The following is a 19902-nucleotide window of genomic DNA, read 5'->3' as shown; positions in this document are numbered from 1 at the left end:
ATTATCTTGTTTTTAAAAAATCAGTTTTCATTTTGCACAGATGAAAAATATTAATTGGCTCAATTATTAGAGTAATAATTCTGCTGTGGTATACATTTGCCCTTACATATATCAGAATACTTTCAGATTTTGGTTTCATGCCAAAAATATATGGTAAGTCTTTGGCCATTAACTAGAATACTTACTGTTTAAGTGACTAGTCATATGAGAGAAAAAGCAAAATTACATGCAAAAATATAGTGTGCTAGTGATAATACTAATGCACATTTTGTATATTGCCAGTTTGTGATAGAAGATTAAAACCATCTTAACTGAACCTGATTTATGGTAACAGTAAGGAGCTAAACAATTATTTATTTGAAATTAAAGCTTTGTAGAGCTTTAATAACTGGGTGGTAATAATTTATGTACTTTTCCCATCTGCAGTTATGGAAGAACAGTGTGTACTTTTGGTTTGACCTACAGGCTTATCATCAGCTTTTCTACCAAGAAACACTTCACCCTTTAAAAGTATGCAAGCAAGCACAAGTAAGTAGTAAATAATGTTGGTTCCATGTGAAGCTGTAAGTACAAAGAGAAATGAAATTTGTGTCCAGCCCCAAACAAGAGAAATCTGGGATTGCAGGCAAAAAAAGGCATCTGTTACATTGTTGCCATGGGATTTCTTTATTTAAATGTCAGCAGAATATTGTTTTATGATCTGACTGTGGGTCTCCAGTTTTATCTATTTTATTTGGTTTGCTTTATTTTGCTTTGCTGCCAACTACTTGTTTTTCCAATAATGAACATCTCATCTTTGTTTTGAATTTATACCTTTTGGGGTTGGTTCTGAGTGTTTTCAAAGAGCCCTGAGAGGAGACTCGTAGTAAATCATTGAAATGATTGGAAGCGGTGGCAGTGACCAGTGTTCTCTGAGCTGCCTGCAGACCTCAGCTGTTGGATACAGGAGACTGCTCACCTGTCTCAGGGGCAGGAAAGGGTGTTGTGATGCAGGCCCAGTGTAGCCTTGTGGGACAGGCACTCAGGGTGGGGAAGGAAGGTTTCAAGACCACCCCGAAGCCAAATAGAGGAGGAAGGAAATAAAACAGAGGAGGGAAACAGAGGATACTCTGCAAAGGGAGATGGAGAGGCCTGTTCTGGGGGAGGAAGGAGAGGGAACAGAATTATGACTTGAGCTGACTTATCTTTCCAGTTCTTTATTCTTAAGTTCTTCTGATCTTTTATGGAGAGAAGTCTCCAAGCCTAGAAAACTGCTTATCACTTCTCTATCTGTTGATGACTTAAATGATTCTTAGAATCCAGAATAACCCCACTCCAGAGGACCTCCCCCTGAACAGTGCTGGGGAAACTAGCTTGGTCATCTCGTTTATTATCTCATAAACTTACTCAGGACATCAGAGCATCCTGCTGCATGTTCTTACGGCCACCACCCTGACTCTGGCATTCATGTGCTTTGTAAATCAGCGATAGAGCTTTGTGCTGTTTACCATGAGGATAAGGCCTCAGCTCCTAAGAGCCCAGATCTGTCTCCATGAAATCCTAAAATTATATCTCTGATTAACCAGACCACTTTCTGAGACCACACAGTTGACCGTTCTGCTGTTAATACTTTACCTGTGATTCTGTATGTGTGCTCCTCTCTATAACCTGTGGCCCCTGTGTGCTCAAGTACCATCTGTTATTTTTATTGTTTTCATTACTACAAAGAGTACTCCTCCAAAGATCTTCAGAGGCTCAATTAAGTGAGGCTATGTTCGTTAATAATAACTACTTCCATGCATTTACAAAAGAGGAGTTTCTTTTTGAGCTTGGAAGAAGTAGTTATCTCTTAACACCATAGTGTAGGAATAAAAGCTGTTCACTCTAACAACAGCTTGCCAGGGGGATCACATACCAGCACTAAGATTTGGAGACCAGCTTGCCACCACAGACAACACTACAGCTTTTTGACATCACATACATACTTCAGTGAGACAGCACTGTAATATAATGAAAGATTCATGGGTTTTACTGTCTTTTGTACCTTCTTCCATCCCTGTGAAATCTTTCAAACTAATTGTGTCCCCAGAATAAAACTACCTTTGAATCTACCACTCTACATAGAATGCACTTTGATTTAAATTCTTTTAAATTTTTAGTTGACAAGTAATTGTGCATATGTATAGGTACAGTATGACATTTCAATACATGGATGCAAAGTGTAATGATCAGATCAAGGGACTTGGCATAGCCATTCTTCAGACATTATCATTTCTTTGTACTGGGGACATTCCAAATCCTCTCTACTGGATATCTCTAAATGTACAATTTATTGTGAACCATATTTGCCCTTCTTTGCTACACTCAGTAGTGGGATTGCTGGATTATATGTAATTCAATTTCTAGGTTTTTGAGGAAAATCTACTGTTTTCCCTAACAGTTGTACAAATTTACATTCCTACCAATAGTATTGAAGAACTCTCCTTCCTTCACATTCTTGTCAGCATTGGTTGTTAGCTTTTTGGTAATAGCCATTATAACAGGTTTGATTTGAAATTCCCTGCTGATTAGTGATATTGAGCATTTTTTCATGGACTTGTTTGCCACTTGTGTGTGTGTTCTTTTGAGAGAGGTCAATTCATGTCACTTGTCCATTTTCAAATCAGATTATTGGTTTATCTGCAGTTGAGTTGTTTGAGTTCCTTGTGTAGCCTAGATACTAATCCCGTGTCAGATGAATAGTTTGCAAATATTTTCTGATATTCTACATCTGCTGATCACTTCCTTTGCTATGCAAAACCTTTTTATTTTTTTGTTATCCCATTTGTTAATTTTTGCTGTAATTTGTGATCACATCCAACTTTTCTTCTTCTTTTTTTGTCCAGATGAGTGTCCTGTACTAGTTCCTCTGTTTTCTTCTAATAGTTTCAGTTTCAGGCCTTATTTTAAAATCTTTAATCCACTGAGAGTTGATTTTTGTGTATGAGGAGAGATGCAAGAGGGGAGTCTAATTTTTTTTGTTGTTTGTTTTTGCATATAAATATTCAGTTTTCCAGCACCATTTATGTATTAAAGAGACTGTCCTTTCTCTGACGTATGTTCTTGCTGCCATTGTTGATAATCAGCTCTAAATACAAGGATTTATTTCTTTGTTCTCTATTCTGCTACACTGGTCTATGTGTTGTTTTCATGCCAGTACCATGCTGTTTGGTTGCTATAGCTTTGTGGTATGTTTTGAAGTAATGTATTATGATGCCTCCAACTTTGTTATTTCTACTCAGGGTTGCTTAATCTATTTGGTGTCTTTTGTGGTTCCATACAGATTTTAAGTTTTTTTTTTTCTGTTTCTGTGGAGAATAGCATTGGTATTTTGATAGAATTGTATTGAATCTGTAAATCACCTTGGATAGTATGGACATTGTAACAATATTCTTCTAATCCATTATCATGGGATGTCTCTCCATTTTTTAAAAAAAAGTCCTGTTTAATTTCTGTTACATTGATTTATGTTTTTTTTTTTTTTTAATTTTGTTGACAGGCAGAGTGGACAGTGAGAGAGAGAGACAGAGAGAAAGGTCTTCCTTTGCCGTTGGTTCACCCTCCAATAGCCACCACGGCCAGCGCGCTACAGCCGGCGAGCTGCGCTGATCCGATGGCAGGAGCCAGGTGCTTCTCCTGGTCTCCCATGGGGTGCAGGGCCCAAGCACTTGGGCCATCCTCCACTGCACTCCCTGGCCACAGCAGAGAGCTGGCCTGGAAGAGGGGCAGCCGGGACAGAATCTGGCGCCCCGACCGGGACTAGAACCCGGTGTGCCGGCGCCGCAGGCGGAGGATTAGCCTAGTGAGCCGTGGCGCCGGCCTATGTGTTGTTTTTATGCCAGTACCGTACTTTCATTAATGTTTGTAATTTTCATTATAAAGAATATTCACTTATTTGATTACATTCATTCTTAAGGTGTTTCTTGTTTTGGAAGCTGTTGTAAATGGAGTTTCTCAGCAGTTTTGTAATTGACATATTAAAGTAGTACTGATTTTATGTGTTGATTTTCTATCGTACAACCTTACTGAATTCATACATGATTTAGAGCAGGTTCTGTGTGTGACTTCTTTAGGTTTTTCTGTGTATAAATCATGTCAGTCTACAAAGATGGTGAAATCCTCCTTTCCTATTTGGATTCTGTTTATTTCTTTTTCTTACTTCATTGCTCTAAGAATCCCAATACTATATTGAATAAGAGTAGTGAAAATGGACATGCTTTTCATGTTCTTTAAGGGAAATGAAATTAGCTGTATGATGTAAGCTGTGGGATATACCTTTTTTTTTTGTATTGAAGTATGTCCTTCCTACATTTAATTTTTTTGAGGCTTTCATCATAAAGAAATGTTAACATTTATTGAAATTTTTGTACTTCATTCTATTCATGTGATACATTACACCTGTTGATTTTCATGTGATGAGTCCTGTTTTCATCTGTGGAATGAGTCCCACATGATCAAGGTGTGTAAACTCTTTGAGGTGCTGTTCAATTCAGTTTGCAAGTGTTTTATTGAGAATTTTTGCATCTCTATTCACTAGGGATATGTCTGTAGTTTTTGTTTTTTTTTTTCAAAATTATTGTTCTTCTATGTTTGCTTTGCTTTTCTTTGTTACTACTTTTGAGGCTTTTGGGGGGAGTGTTCTTTCCTTTCTAGTTCCTTGAGTTGCATAAATATGTTGTTTACTTGAAATGTTTTTCTTTCTTGATGTAGGCACCTACTGTTATAAATTTCCTTGTTAGTACTGCTTTTGCTGTATGCCAGTAACTTTAGTATGTTGTATTCAAATTTTCACTTACTTTAAGAAATTTTTAAGTTTCCTTTTTGATTTCTTTACTGACCATTGATTATATGTCATATGTCATTCAATTTCCAGTGTTTGTACAATTTCTGAAGTTCCTTTTTTTATTTCTAGTTTTTATTTCATAGTGGTGAGAGAAGCCACTCTGTGTGGTACTTACCTTTTTCAACTGTTGAGTCTTGTTTTGTGGCCTAACAAATGGTATATTCTAGAGAATGCTTCATGTGCTGATTAACAGAATGGGAATTCTGCAACTGTTGGATGAAATATGCCATAAATGTTAAGTCCATTTGATCTACAGTATAGTTTAGTGTTTCCTTATTGATTTTTTTAAGATTTATTTATTTGAAAGTCAGTGTTACACAGAGAGAGAAGAAGAGGCAAAAAGAAAGAGAGAAGTCTTCCATGCTGGTTTGCTCCCCAGTTGGCCACAATGGCTGGAACTGCGCTGATCCAAAGCCAGGAGCAGGAGCTTCTTCCTGTTCTCCCATGCAAATACAGGGGCCCAAGCACTTGGGCCATCTTCCACTGCTTTCCCAGGCCACAGCAGAGAGCTGGATCAGAAGAGGAGCAGCTGAGACTAGAATTGGTGCCCATATGGGATGCCGGCACTGCAAGCAGTGGCTTTACCTGCTACCCCACAGCACCGGCCCCCCTTGTTCATTTTTTTTTTGTCTGGATGATCTGTGCTTCAATGAAAGTGGGATATTGAAGTCCTCAACTATTATTATGTTGGAGTCTCTCTCTCCTTTCAGATCTAGAAATATTTGTGTAATTGGATGCATAATTGTTTACAATTGTTATTTCCTGTTGTTGAATTGATGTTTTTATCATTAAATGGTAACCTCTGTTTCTTTTTACAATTTTGACTTAATTTTTTAAAGATTTTATTTATTTTATTTGAGAGGTAGAGTTACGGACAGTGAGAGGGCGAGACAGAGAGAAAGGTCTTCCTTCTCTTCTTCTGCAATACTCAAAATGCAAATATGTTTGTTTAGTGATGTCCCATAAGTCTCATAGGCTTCCTTCATTCTTTTTAATTTTTTCCCCCTATATTTTCTGTCTAGGTTATCTCAAAAGACCTGTCTTTAACCTTAACAATTATTTTTCTTCATGACCTGGTCTATTGTTCATGTTCTCAGATGTATTTTGTATTTACTGAGTTCTTTGGCTCCAAGATTTATGTTTGGTTCTTTTTTATTATCATTACCTCTTTTCTGAATCTCTCATTTGGATCATGAATTATATTCCTAATTTGTTAAACTGTCAGTATTTTCTTATATCTCATCAAGATTCTATATAATAATTATTTTCTTTTTATTCTTTTTCAGGCTATTTGTCAGTTTCCTTTTCTTTGGTGTCAGTTGCTAGAAAGTTACTGTGTTCCTTGGGAAGTGTCATTATCTTGGTTTTTCATGTTGTTTTGGCAGCTGGTTAACCAGTTGCCTTACCAGTTTTATAGGATGGCCTTCATACCAGAAGACATTTACCTGGTGATGTGTCTTTGGGTGTCAGTTGGGTAGGCCGCATTGGATATGGTTCCAGAGGGGTGTAATAGTGTAGTGTCCGTGTATTTCCTTCACCTGTGATCACTGGCAGCAATGCCTGGGGTTTGTGGGATTGCTCCACAAGCTTAGATGCAGCTCTCTTAGGTAGGGTAGATTGCTGGCAGCCCTGGGCATGGCGTGCTCGGCAGCTGGCGTGGTGCACCTGCTAGTTTCCCCAGGTCTCATGGGGCCAAGGCCTCTTTGGTGTAGGCAAGGTGTGACTGGTGTGGTAGCAGGGACAGAGCACCTTTTAGTGTCTGTGGACTGGGCTGCACTGATGGCCCCAAGCAGGGTGACCGTCAAGTTCCTGGGCTGCCTGTGTGCCTTAGCAGGGCTCTGGGGACCCGACCTGCTCAGGGCAGGCTGTTTTGCTGCTTCCTGGCATGAAGGGTGGAGTAGGGTCATCTGTCTGCTTATTCAGTGCTGGATGAGCCAAGCCACTAAGAGGACTGCCCAGCTGCTCCCTGGAGCCGCAGTAGGACAGACTGGGCTACCAGGCTGTTTCCCTGGTGCCTTTGTTGTGTGGCACTAGGGTCAGGCTGCTGAGCTGCTTCTCACGGAGTGGGAGGTTGGGTGGGGCCATTGAACTGGTCCGAAGGATGGGACTGGCTGAGATGCTGGTGGCAGCCTCCGGTCTGCTTCACCAGGACTTGGGTGAGGTCTCCAGATGGAGCCATGCAGCAGGAGCCTGGGCAGGGAAGGGCACAACTTGGGCTGGGCTCTTTCCCCAGGGCACGCGGCAGCCTGGATTTCCCGGCAATTGAGTGCCTATGAGGGCTGCTGGCTTCTCCAGCAGGTGTCCCTGGTGCGGGTGGGCCTCCTGCTTACCCTTTCCCATTGAGTGGAGTCCCTTGGTTCTGGATTCTCTCTGCCAGAGACAGGTCAGTAGATTCTGTGTGCTTAGTTCCCTTCCTTGTGAGGCCATTGGGTGCCCCTGTGCCCCACATCATTCTTTTTTTTTTTTTTTAAGATTTTATTTATTTATTTGAGAGGTAGAGTTACAGACAATGAGAGGGAGAGACAGAGAAAAATGTCTTCCGTCCATTGGTTCACTCCCCAGATGGCCGCAGCGGCCGGAGCTGAGTGGATCCGAAGCCAGGAGCCAGGAGCTTCTTCCAGGACTTGGACCATCTTCTACTGCTTTTCCAGGCCACAGCAGAGAGCTGAATTTAAAAAGGAGCAGCTGGGACTAGAACCGATGCCCATATGGGATGCCAGCACCACAGGCAGAGAATTAACTTACTGTGCCATGGCACCAGGCCCCCACCACATCTTTCTACGTCCCCACTGCTCTCTGGCACCTGGCCTCAAAAGCTCCAGTGGAATAGCTGTGGCATTTTCTTTGTTTTGGATCTTTTTTGTCAGAAGCATGCCAGGCACCCTTAGTCAGCCATCCTGTTGGTGTCACCTATGTGCATCTATCTATCTATCTATCTATCTTTGAAAACTACAATTATATTTGTTAATTTTTATTTCTATCATAATTTACACCAGTGTGTTTTTAAAAGATTTATTTACTTACTTGCAAGTCAGAGTTGCACAGAGAAGGAGAGGCAGAGGGAGAGAGAGAGAGAGAGAGAGAGAGAGAGAGAGGTCTTCCATCCCATGGTTCACTCCCCAGTTGGCTGCAACAGCCGAGCGGTGCTGATCCAAAGCCAGGAGCCAGGAGCTTCTTCCTGGTCTTCCACATGAGTGCAGGGGCCCAAGGCTTGGGCCATCTTCTACTGCTTTCCCAGGCCATAGCAGAGAGCTGGATCGGAAGTGGAGCAGCCAGGTCTTGAACTGGTGCCCATATGGGATGCTGGCACTGCAGATGGCGACTTTACTCACTATGCCACAGTGCGGGCCCTGCCTTAGTGTTTTACTATGCTGATTACTAGGAAGAAATAAAAGGACTTCACCAATAATTAATAAAACCCCAGACCTGAATCTACCACAAATGCTTAAATAATTTTTAAGAGAATTAGTTTGTAGTTGCTTTTCCAGATGTTCCAAAGGCAAACAGATGTGTTAATTATCATGCTTTATGACCTGAATTGTACTAACTCTTCCTCATAATTTTGGCATTTGTTTCTAACTTTCAGTTCATTGGGTAAAACAAAGGGGTCAAAACCTTGCTTGACATTACATTTAACATTCAGGAAAAAGTAAATACGTGTTTTGTGAATCAATAATTAAATTTAACCTACAAATGGACTTACTTGCATGAATTGGGAAACTCAATCACTCAATTAAAGTGACAATTAGAAAAAAATCAGTCTGCTGAAATAATAAGCACACATTTTAAAACATCCAAAAATAGCTTTTGACATGTATTATCTCAAGTAATCCTCTCAGTGCCTGTGCAAGGAAAGTACCATTTATTATCCCCATTTGCAATGATGCGAGTGCATCAATATATTTTCTAAAAATTAGTATGCATGTGTGATACATATATAATATACATACATAGAGAGAGAAAGACATGCACAAATTTTTAAGATAAGAAACAGGAAGGAGGATGAAAATAAAACAGTAAAAATTAGAGTCCAGGAAAAGAATTGTATGGAAAATGTAGAATTAATGAGTGAAGAGGGAAGGTAAGCATGAAATGGAAACAAGGAATAGAGGATTGCTGGTGAACACAGAGAACTTTTACCACAGAGTGCCACTTAACGTAAATAGTTCTTGCTTCACTCTAAAAATTTTGCCTTATTGAATTGGCCTTCCAGAAAGTAATGTTATTTGAATGTATCACCTAGATCAGATGCTGTAGGTCAGAAAAAGAAAAAAAGTCACAGAAGTTGCGGTTGAAAGAAATGAATTTAAATCATAGTCTTGTTACTAATTGAACAAATCAGTCAGTTTCCAAGTTGGTTAGTTTTAATAAACCTTGATTTTGTGTTCTGTAGAATATTGGTAATGATAATATTCTATATGTTATTCCTCTGGACTGATATTTCTAGTTTTACTCATACAATTTTTTAAAAGATTTATTTATTTATTTAAAAGGCAGAGTTACTGAGAGGCAGAAGCAGAGAGAGAGAAAAAAAAGAAAGGCTTTCTATCCACTGGTTCACTCTCCAGATGGCTGGAGCTACGGTGATCCGAAGCCAGGAGCCAGGAGATTCCCCCGGTCTCCCACACGGGTACAGGGGCCTAAGGACTTGGACCATCTTCTACTGCTTTCCCAGGCCATAGCAGAGAGCTGGATCAGAAGTGGAGCAGCTGGTACTGAAACCGGCACCCACATGGGATGCTGGCACTGCAGACCGGGGCTTTAACACACTGCGCCACAGCACTGGCCCCTATTCATACAATTTTAACATGCACATTGATATCAACAAAGTCTGAAATTAAGAATTATTTTGATTCTCCTCTTAAGCAATTCAAAGATCTTAAGAATGCTTTAATTCTATCATACCTTGCCCGTTTTACACATACTTTTTATTAAAAGTATTAATTTCGCTTAATACCCTCCAAGTAGCAGTCATAAATGTTTTTAGTACCATCAGTGCATCTGTCAGCTTACTCACAAGAAAACCCTTTGCTGACCACTACAATTTTTTTTTTTTTTTTTTTTTTTTTGACAGGCAGAGTGGATAGTGAGAGAGAGAGAAAGGTCTTCCTTTGCCGTTGCTTCACCCTCCAATGGCCGCCACGGCTGGCGCACTGCGGCTGGCGCACCACGCTGATCCAATGGCAGGAGCCAGGTGCTTCTCCTGGTCTCCCATGGGGTGCAAGGCCCAAGCACTTGGGCCATCCTCCACTGCCTTCCCAGGCCACAACAGAGAGCTGGCCTCGAAGAGGGGCAACCGGGACAGAATCCAGAGCCCCGACCGGGACTGGAACCCGGTGTACCGGCGCCGCAAGGCGGAGGATTAGCCTATTGAGCTGCGGCGCCGGCCGCTGACCACTACTCTTTCATTGCATTCTCTCCTACAGGATTAATTTCTAAAGAATATCTCTTAGATGTTGATTCAGTAGGGCCTACAAGTGGTAAAAATATCTCAGGTTTTATTTGTCTGAAGGTGTCTTTTTTTATTTTATTTATTTTTTTTGACAGAGTTAGATAGCGAGTGAGTGAGTGAGAGAGAGAGAGAGAGAGGTCTTCCTTCTGTTGGTTTACCCCCCAAATGGCCGCTGCAGCTGGCGCACAGCGCCGACCCACAGCCATGAGTCAGGTGTGTCCTCCTGGTCTCCCATGTGGGTGCAGGGCCCAAGCACTTGGGCCATCCTCCACTGCACTCCCGGGCCACAGCAGAGAGCTGGACTGGAAGAGGTGCAACCGGGATGGAATCTGGTGCCCCAACTGGGACTAGAACCCGGGGTACCAGGCGCTGCAGGCGGAGGATTAGCCTAGTGAGCCACGGTGCCGGCCGGAAGGTGTCTTTTTTTTTTTTTTTAAAGATTTATTTATTTATTTGAAAGGCAGAGTTACAGAAAGGCAGAGGCAGAGAGAGAGAGAGAGGTCTTCCATCTACTTGGTCACTTCCCAGATGGCCCTAACACCCAGAGCTGTGCCGATCTGAAGCTAGGAGCCAGGAGTTTCTTCTGGGTTTCCCACGCAGGTGCAGGGGCCCAAAGACTTGGGCCATCTTCTACTGCTTTCCTAGGCCATAGCAGGGAGCTGGATTGGAAGTGGAGCCCATCTGGGCTGCTGGCACTATAGGCAGCGACCCCTGAAGGTGTCTTTTATTGTGTCATGGTGATTTAGCTTAGTGTAGAAATTGGTTGACAGCTCTTCTGCAGCACTTTGAAGATATTATGCTGTGGCTTCTGGCTTCTGTTGCCGTACTGAAGTCTGCTGTTGCTCCTCCTCACTGTTTGCTTTTGTGATTTTCTTTGAATTTGATTTCTGTACCTTGCCTCAATGTGTTTACTACAATTATCATTCTTGGGTTTAAGTTGCTTTTAGAATTAGAGAAATCATGCTATTCTTCAGTTCTGGAAAATCTATACTCTATATTTCTGACAGTCTTTCTACTTCTCCATTTTTTGGAGAATATATGTAAGATATATACACTGTATAATATATAAACATTATATTTGCGTTTTACAAATACTCTTGATTTTTTTCCCTTTTATCTTGTTTATTTTATTTCTCTTATGTCTTTAATAATTTTAAATATGTTTTATAGTCTGAAACTGTGTAAGTTAACTATTTTTTTTTAAAGTTTTATTTATTTGAAAGCCAGAGTTAGAGAGAGAGAGAGAGGGAGAGTCAGAGAGGGTGATCTTCCATCCACTCGTCCGCTCCCCAAATGGCTACAATGGCCAGAGCTGGACTGGTCCGAAGCCAGGAGCCAGGAGCTTCCTCCGGGTATCCTTCATGGGTGCAGGGACCCAAGGACTTGGGCCATCCTCCTCTGCTTTCCCAGGCTTATTAGCAGGGAGCTGGATCAGAAGTGGAGCAGCCGGGATTCAAGCCAACACCTATATGGGATGCCGACACTGCAGGCAGCGGCTTTACATGCTACACCACAGCACTGACCCTAGTTACCTATTCTTATATAACAATATTATCACTAAGTTTATAGCTTAAATCAGCACACACTTATTATCTCATGGTGTATGTGGGTCAGGGTACTGGGTGTGGCTTTGCTGGGTCCTCTGCAAGGCTGTAATAAAGCTGTCAGCTGGGACTGATTTCTTGTCTAGGTGTGGACTGAGGAAGGATCTGCTTCAGTGTTCCCGTGGTTAGCAGCTTTCTGTTCCTGGCAGGCTGCCAGACCGGGTGCCTCCGTGTCTTGCTGGTTGTCGGCTAACGCCCAGCCTCAGCGCTTTGCCAGGTAGCCCTCTCCATGCGGCAGCTTGCAACATGGTAGCTTCTCCAGGCCAGCGAGGGGGAGTTTCCGAGTGAAACAGGCATTTCCCTCCGATGTAATGTGATCGTGCACTTGTAATCAGATAGATCATCACTGTTGCTGCGCTCTGCTGGTTGGAAGCAAACCTCACTGTGTGTCTACTCTTGTGGAGAGAGGGTTATGAGAGGGCATGATGCTGGGAGAGACTGTTCGTGGGGGCCACCTGAGAATCTGGTTGCTCGCGTATTCAGTAGTTCTAAGAGTTGCAGTTCTTGGAAGAACTAGTTCTGCTATTTATTGGTTATGCTGACATGGTAGATTCTTTCCTTCTGTGTTTTGTAATTTTGAATTATGAGCTCTTTAATGGTTTTTTGGTTTTTTTTTTTTTTATCTATGGTGCTTCTGCTAGGCCCATTTTCAATGCTAGTTTCTTATCTTGGAGAGAAGAGAAATTAGCCAAATGACAACTAAAACCATATGAGGACAAACTCTCAATAATGAATTCTCTAGAGGTATTTTTTTAATATTACATGGAATCAGGCTATGATAAGCAGGCTGCTTTTTTCTTTCCTAGGCTTCAGAAGTGTAAGGAAACTTGCTTTTCTGTTACTCACTGTCACTATTAGATATGAAAACATGTGACTGCTTCTTGCAAACTTCCTTGTCTGGTGCTTTGGCTGCCTAGATTTCTTGAAAACCTTTCCTCTATAAAATAGCTACAAATATTAGATACAGTATCTTTTTTAAACTTTTAATTCTATTTTGTTGTGAGGCAGAGAGAGGCAGAGATAGATAGATCTTCCATCCATTAGGTCACTCCCCAAATGCCCACAATGGCCGAGGCTGGACCAGGCTGAAGCCAGGCGCTAAAAATTCAGTCTGAGCATCCCATGTGATTATAGGACCCAAGTATCTGAGTCACCATTGCCGCCTCCCACGGTACATATTTAGCAGTAAGCGGGAATCAGGAGCAGAGCTGGGCCTTGAACCCAGATGCTGGTGTCCCGAGTAACTTCTTCTTTTTTTTTTAAAGCTATATTTATTTATTTGGTAGTCAGAGTTACACAGAAAGAGACGAGGCAGAGAGAGAGGTCTTCCATCCAATGGTTCACTCCCCAGTTGGCCGCAGGGGCCAGAGTTGCGCTAATCCGAAGCCAGGAGCCAGGAGCTTTTTCCAGGTCTCCCATGTGGGTCCAGGGGTCCAAGGACTTGTGCCATTACCTTCTGCTTTCCCAGGCTATAGCAGAGACTGGATCAGAAGTGGAGCAGCTGGGACTTGAACCAACGTCCATATTGGATGCCAGCACTGTAGGCGGTGGCTTTACCCACTACACGACAGTGCCAGCCCCTCCAAGTAACTTCTTAACTGCTAGATAAGATGCCTAACCTTAAAAATGTCCTTTTAAATACATGGTTGAGGCCAGCGCCGAGGCTCACTAGGCTAATCCTCTGCCTTGAGGCACCGGCACACCAGGTTCTAGTCCCGGTCGGGGTGCCAGATTCTGTCCCAGTTGCTCCTCTTCCAGTCCAGCTCTCTGGTGTGGCCCGGGAGTGCAGTGGAGGATGGCCCAAGTGCTTGGGCCCTGTACCCTATGGGAGACCAGGAGAAGTACCTGGCTCCTGCCATCGGATCAGTGCGGTGCGCTGGCCGCGGCGGCCATTGGAGGGTGAACCAACGGCAAAGGAAGACCTTTCTCTCTCTCTCTCTCACTGTCCACTCTGCCTGTCAAAAAAATAAAAAATAAATAAAAAAAATACATGGTTGAGATAGTAAGGGAAATCACCATGGGCTTAGGATTAAGGAGTGTGGTAAAAAGTATGGCACTAAGCATGAACCGATGCTGAGACTGCCATGGGGTAAACCAAAAGCAAAAAGAGCCACAGGTACAGGAGACCAGGCCTTGGACCCTCATACTATGAAAAAATTACCCTGAGACCCGCATATGTGCCAAAATCCTTAAAGGGGCACACAAAGAATGAAATGTAGAATAGAAAAATAGAAACGTACATGCTGTTGAATATATTTTAAAAATTTATATATAAGTATAACATATTTTTATGCTAACTTTTATAGATAAAAAGAAACTAGGCTTCTGGATTGTAAACTTTGTCAAGGTTGCATAGCCAGTGACAAAATCGAGCTCAGTTGGGAGATACAGAAGCAATGCTGCGCCTTTCTCTCTCTGTTACATGAAAGTATTCAAGTCTACCTCATAGAACGTCTGGTAGGGTCACACAAGATGGTGTAGGTGGGAGTATTTTGTAGTGTAGCATGGTGCTGTATAGAGTACTCTATGGAATAAATAAATGATACTAATATTATTAGGGTCAGTTCTCAAGATTCTATCAATTACCTAGGTCAGTAGGTACTCACTTCACCAATACTAGAACTTATTCTGAGTTTAAAACTACAGTTAAATAAAAATATGCTACATGGAATCATAACCTTTTAAGAATCTCAGTTTTTTGTCTATTAACATTCACAGAGAACTTGTTTTGTGCCAAGCAATGTACTGTGAATAGGAAGATGATTAGGACAAAGTTCTTGGCTTAAAGAACCCACACTCTAGTGTGGGAAAGAGGGAATTACTCAAGAACTTCAATCATGTTTAAAGCAAAACATTACCCTTCCCTCACCCCACCCCACCAAAACCAAACCAAACCAAACCAAACCAAACCAGATAACAGCATCTGAACTGAACAAGGAGTAAGTTCCTTCTGTACAGAAGATAGCAATTGGTGATCGTTTTCTCAAATAGTCATCAGCCCCTTTTCAAATACCTGTAGGAGTCAGGGAATGATTCCCTTTATTCTCATTTTTGAGCCAAAAGCTGCTATTATTTAGTCTTATTCACGCACTGTAAAATAACACATAATAAATCTCTCTTTTGGTGACAACCCTTTATACAAACACAAAACAATGGTAGTGCACTATTTTATCTATATGAACAATTTCAGACCAAACCTCAAGTCTTTCCAGTATCGTCAACCCTGGCTAGATGCAGTTTTGACATTTGGAAGTCCTCCTCCTGATGTCTCCACCCAGTGATCTGACAGCTGGAAAACACTCTCTGGCCTAAAGCTCTGCTCAGAGACTCTTGTTTCTATGTACACACATTGCCACAAAGAAGTCACTTGATGGTCCCGTGGCAAATAAGTCAGTTCAAATGACTCCTCCCACCTTCCCAGGGTTTGCAGTAAAGTCACAAGTTCACTCTTGTGCTTGCAAGATTTCACAAGAGAAAAAGGAAACACAAGTCAGTAAACGTCACCAGACCTATATCAGGCGTGAGTGTTTTTAGGAAGCCATAAATTGAGGTGCAGTAGCAATGGAGAATTCATTAATGTGTTCATTCAGCAATTATTGATTATTATCCTCATCCTTTCTGGCGCTAAATACTTTCAGTGCCCTGTTAGGTAGGTGATCTTAGATACAGCGTGCACCCAAATGAGGTTAATACCAGGTTGTGCAGTGCAGCCCTGCCTGTGGGTTCTGCAGTTATGTCAGTTTGTTTCCTTTGCTCCTGCTCCTATGGCTGTTACTCCAGAAACAGGAAATTGGTGTAAACTGAGTAACAGAGCAGCAGTTACAGGCACTCATTTCCTAGCCTACAAACTCTCACTGAGGGTCAGTGTTCGACTTCAGTGTTTTGGATGCCAGTTGAGAGCCTCTCGTCCTGTGTCAGGATGCTCGGATTTGGTCCCTAGCTCCAGCTCCTGACGTCAGCTTCTCAGGAGGCAGCGGTGATGCCTCACGTGAGTGGGCTCCTACCAGCTATGTGGGAGACGTGGGTTGAATTTTTAGCTCTTGGCTTCATGGGCGACGTTGTGGGCATTTATGGAGTGAAACAGTGGATGGGAGCTCTCTCTGTCTGCATCTCAAATAAGTAAATACACATTTTAAAAACCCCTTTTGTTGATATTTCTGTAAACATTTGTCAAATATCTGCCATATCCTAGGCTCGCATGATCACACTGGCGAACAAAGCACACACAGGTGCTCCCCTTAAGTACACTTTCTGTCCAGGTTTAAGAATCTGCTATCTTTTGCCCACCTTTCCAGAGAACCCTGGAAAAGCTGAGAAAGAGACCATGCAAGCCCTTCCCATTAAGTTTGGATTGTCCTGACAATGTTCCCCAGAGAAGTCTGAGCTAACTTTAAATAACCAAGACCTTGGGTGTTACCACAGATTCCTTTGAAAACCTTTTTATGACACAAGAGAGGTAGTGTTGAAGATGTTTGTCCGATCATTAGCTTGTTTTTTTCTTTGCTCACTGTCATCCATTACCTTAATTGTTTAGCTTCTCTTTCCTTGGTGTTTGCAGGGCTTCAGTACTTCAGGGTGGTCCTGACATTTTCGTTAAAGTGCTATGAGCTAAGTGCTCATTCTCTGGGCGATGGTGTATTTTCAGGTGCATTAACAGAGCTCTTTTTTTTCTTTACTCTATGGCAGCATTAAGAACCAAACTGCACTTCCTGAAAGATGAATGGGCATAGGTGAGCGATGAGGTTGTGTGGTATTGAATGTGGAAAATCATGTACTTCTTTATAGCGTCATGGTAGATTTCACTGTTTTCATAATTAGGTTGTTTCTTGAGTGCTGAGCAATTACTGTTCCAGCTTTGTTTCATTATTTGTTTTTGTTACCAGAGAGATGGTGTCCCAAGTAGCAGTCAGGGTTGGATTCCCGGGCGCTGTGAATCACTGGGCACAGAATCGGCATCTGTGTGTGTGTGTGTGTGCGCGCGCACGTGCGTGTGCATGTGTGTGTATGTGCACATGTGCTGGGGAAGTGCATTTAGGAAAAACATTTGGTGTAGCCAGCTTCCTGGCTTAGAGTTGCCCATTCGTTTGCCCTATTGCTGATGTTTGTGCTAGCCACCCACACTCAGTTTTAAAGATCTCAAAACGCTATAGGGGCCGGCGCCACGGCTCACTAGGCTAATACTCCGCCTTGCGGCGCCGGCACACCGGGTTCTAGTCCCGATCAGGGTGCCAGATTCTGTCCCGGTTGCCCCTCTTCCAGGCCAGCTCTCCGCTGTGGCCAGGGAGTGCAGTGGAGGATGGCCCAAGTCCTTGGGCCCTGCACCCCATGGGAGACCAGGATAAGCACCTGGCTCCTGCCAGTGGATCGGTGCGGTGCGCTGGCCGCAGCGGCCATTGGAGAGTGAACCAATGGCAAAGGAAGACCTTTCTCTCTGTCTCTCTCTCTCACTGTCCACTCTGCCTGTCCAAAAAAAAAAAAAAAAAAAAAAAAAAAAAGTCACTGATCATTTGGATGTGATGGCCAGCTGGGTATTTTATCTTTATAATTATTTATGTGAAAATAGTTTTAATGAGCCACAGGATCTCGTGATGAAACATCACTCACATCAGTAATGTCCAGTGTTCTGTCTTTGTAGACATACTATGTTTGTAGGCCAAGCTTGCTCTCAATAAAGAGCCCTTGGTAAATCTCCCTGGAGCAACAGTGAAATATCCCTGTCCTCCCCTCCCCTACCCAAGGAACCTAAAAATCAGGTTGCTTTTTGAAACTTAAACTCTGAAATCAATATGTAATCATTCAAAACAGAGAGAAGCAGTTGTCTAGGGCCAGAATGGCTTCACAGACTTGCGAGGTTTGTACTGAGGGTCCCAGCACGTCTAAAGAAAGAATGTCCCAGGCAAGAAGAGGCCTTGGTCAGCAGTGGCTTCCCAGAGAGGGAAGTGCCACGCTCTCACAGCACCATCCTGAGCTGCCTGTTGCTCCGAGCATCTGGTCATCCGGGTCATGTTCCTGGGATCATGCAGCTAGCGCGCCTTGTTCATGTGAGCTTGCTCCCCAAGGTGCTGTGCTAGTTAACATAAATATCCAAGCTGATTGATGGTTGATTTTCTCTTAGTAAAGTAATCTCTTGATGCCCTGGTTTCATGTGTCAGTCTTATGTGCTTTGTTAGCAGAGAGTAGCATTCCTGTAAGACGTTTTTTCTTTTTTTTAGCCAAAATGTTAATATAATCATGCCTTTCCCATCACATTATTCTTTGTTCACTAATTTCCAAGAAATTGTTTATTATTAGGGGTTAAATAATTCCATTAGCTTGAATGCATATCTTGCTGTTGTCAAAGATTTTGTTTTAATGAGTTAAAAAATTGACAAAATAAAATCCTTTTTTCCCTAGTTTGCCTTATATTGCTTAGTGATAGCTGTTTGTGTGTATGTGTGCTTGTTTATTTTATTCTTTCGTGTACTTTATTGATTTTGCTTAAAGTGTCTTAAGCAATAGGCCAAATCAGTCTTTGAAACCTAGTCTATTTTGTCCCTTGAGTTTATGGTTTGTTTTTGGCTTTACTTAACACGTTCTGTTTTTCCCTTCTGACTTGTCTTCCTGTCCAAAATGATTCAAGTCTGTTTTATTCTTTTATCCTATTGGCATTTTTGGAGGTTCTCCTTTGCTTTGAGTTCTCATTAGTAGGGCCTGAGCGATTGCCAGACATTCTCCGTTTAATTGTCATCACGTTATCTTTTTTGTGCAAGTCTGTCTCGTGTTGATCTGGGCAGTAGTCTGCCTCTCAGTGAGTATCAGGATGTTGCAATCCCTAGATCCCATCCTTGAGATTCCTAATTGAAAAATCCAAAGTCCTTCACATGAAAATCCATCTGTGGAAAGCTCCATCTGTAATTTATTCCCTCTCGGCATAGCCTCAGTAGTGTTGTTGAACTCTTAGCGGGATATGAGAGGTCATTAGAAGTCATCATTTTTTCCTCTTTTTTTTTTTTTTTTTTTTTTTTGCAGAAAAAAAAGATTGGATTGCTTGAATTTGCTCATTATTTTCTTTTTCTGCCTCATATGAACTCAGATAATATTCTGTGCCCACAGAATAGAGCTGTGGATGGATATAAAAACAGACTTCTGTTTTTGCTGAAGTAAATATTTTGTGATTTCTGAAAGTATCCTGTATCACAGCATTTATATTCCGTTTGTAAACATCTCTAGGGACTGTTTTGACTTCAGCTTTTTGGAACAATTTCATCTCATTATTTTATATGAATTCCAAGGATAGAGTTATTGAGCCTAATCGAGAAGACTCAATGTTATTTTAAAGTTTGCCTTCAAATACAGCAGTATGTTTTGTTGTTTGTTACAGGTTGGTGAGCATCTGTTTTGTGGTATTTGATTATCTGTGAAATAATCTTATTCTCTTTGGGGTCCAGACACTGAGTCAAGATCCATTGGTACCAATTTTATTTCTCATAATGTGCTTTAATATTTTGTTTTTTGGGGGCTGGCATTGTGGCACAGCAGGTTAAGCTGCTGCCTGCAGCACTGGCATCCCATATGGGCACCAGTTCGAGTCCCAGCTGCTCCACTTCCAATCCAGCTCCCTATTAATGTACCTGGGACAGCAGTGGAAGATGGCCCAGGTACTTGGGGCCCCTGAACCCATGCGGGAGACCCAGAAGAAGTTCCTGGCTCCTGGCTTTGGCCTGGCTCAGCCCCAGCCTTTGCAGTCATTTGGGGAATAAACTAGCAGATAAAATTATTGCTCTCACTGTAGTTCTTCTTTTCAAATAATCTTTTTTAAATGAAAGAAAACATATTTTTTTTAAATATTTTTTTTATTTGAAAAGGTAGAGTTACAGAAAGAGGAGGGGAGACAGAGAAATCTGTTCACTCCCCAAATGACTGCAAAGGCCAGGGTTGGGCCAGGAGCCAGGAACTTCTTCTGGGTCTCCCATGTGATTAACAGGGGCCGAAGCACTTGGGCCATC

At 42.1% G+C, this 19902-nt stretch overlaps 1 protein-coding gene across 8 annotated transcripts in view; it reads left to right on the top strand.

The window, feature by feature from the left end:
- RGS22 (regulator of G protein signaling 22) overlaps positions 1–19902 on the top strand; it is a 145673-nt gene that overhangs the window by 68492 nt on the left and 57279 nt on the right. For all 8 annotated transcript variants that reach the window (XM_089336388.1, XM_089336386.1, XM_089336385.1 and 5 more), the window contains one exon: positions 427–528. In XM_089336388.1, the coding sequence (XP_089192514.1) occupies positions 427–528 (102 nt within the window). The remainder of the gene's footprint in view (positions 1–426; positions 529–19902) is intronic.

Source organism: Oryctolagus cuniculus, chromosome 6 (genome assembly GCF_051225735.1).
Source record: "Oryctolagus cuniculus isolate XC-2025 breed Fujian yellow rabbit chromosome 6, ASM5122573v1, whole genome shotgun sequence".
In the NCBI taxonomy this organism is placed as follows: domain Eukaryota; kingdom Metazoa; phylum Chordata; class Mammalia; order Lagomorpha; family Leporidae; genus Oryctolagus; species Oryctolagus cuniculus.
The sequence above is the reverse complement of the archived record's forward strand: the minus strand, read 5'-3'. Positions and strand labels throughout refer to the sequence as shown.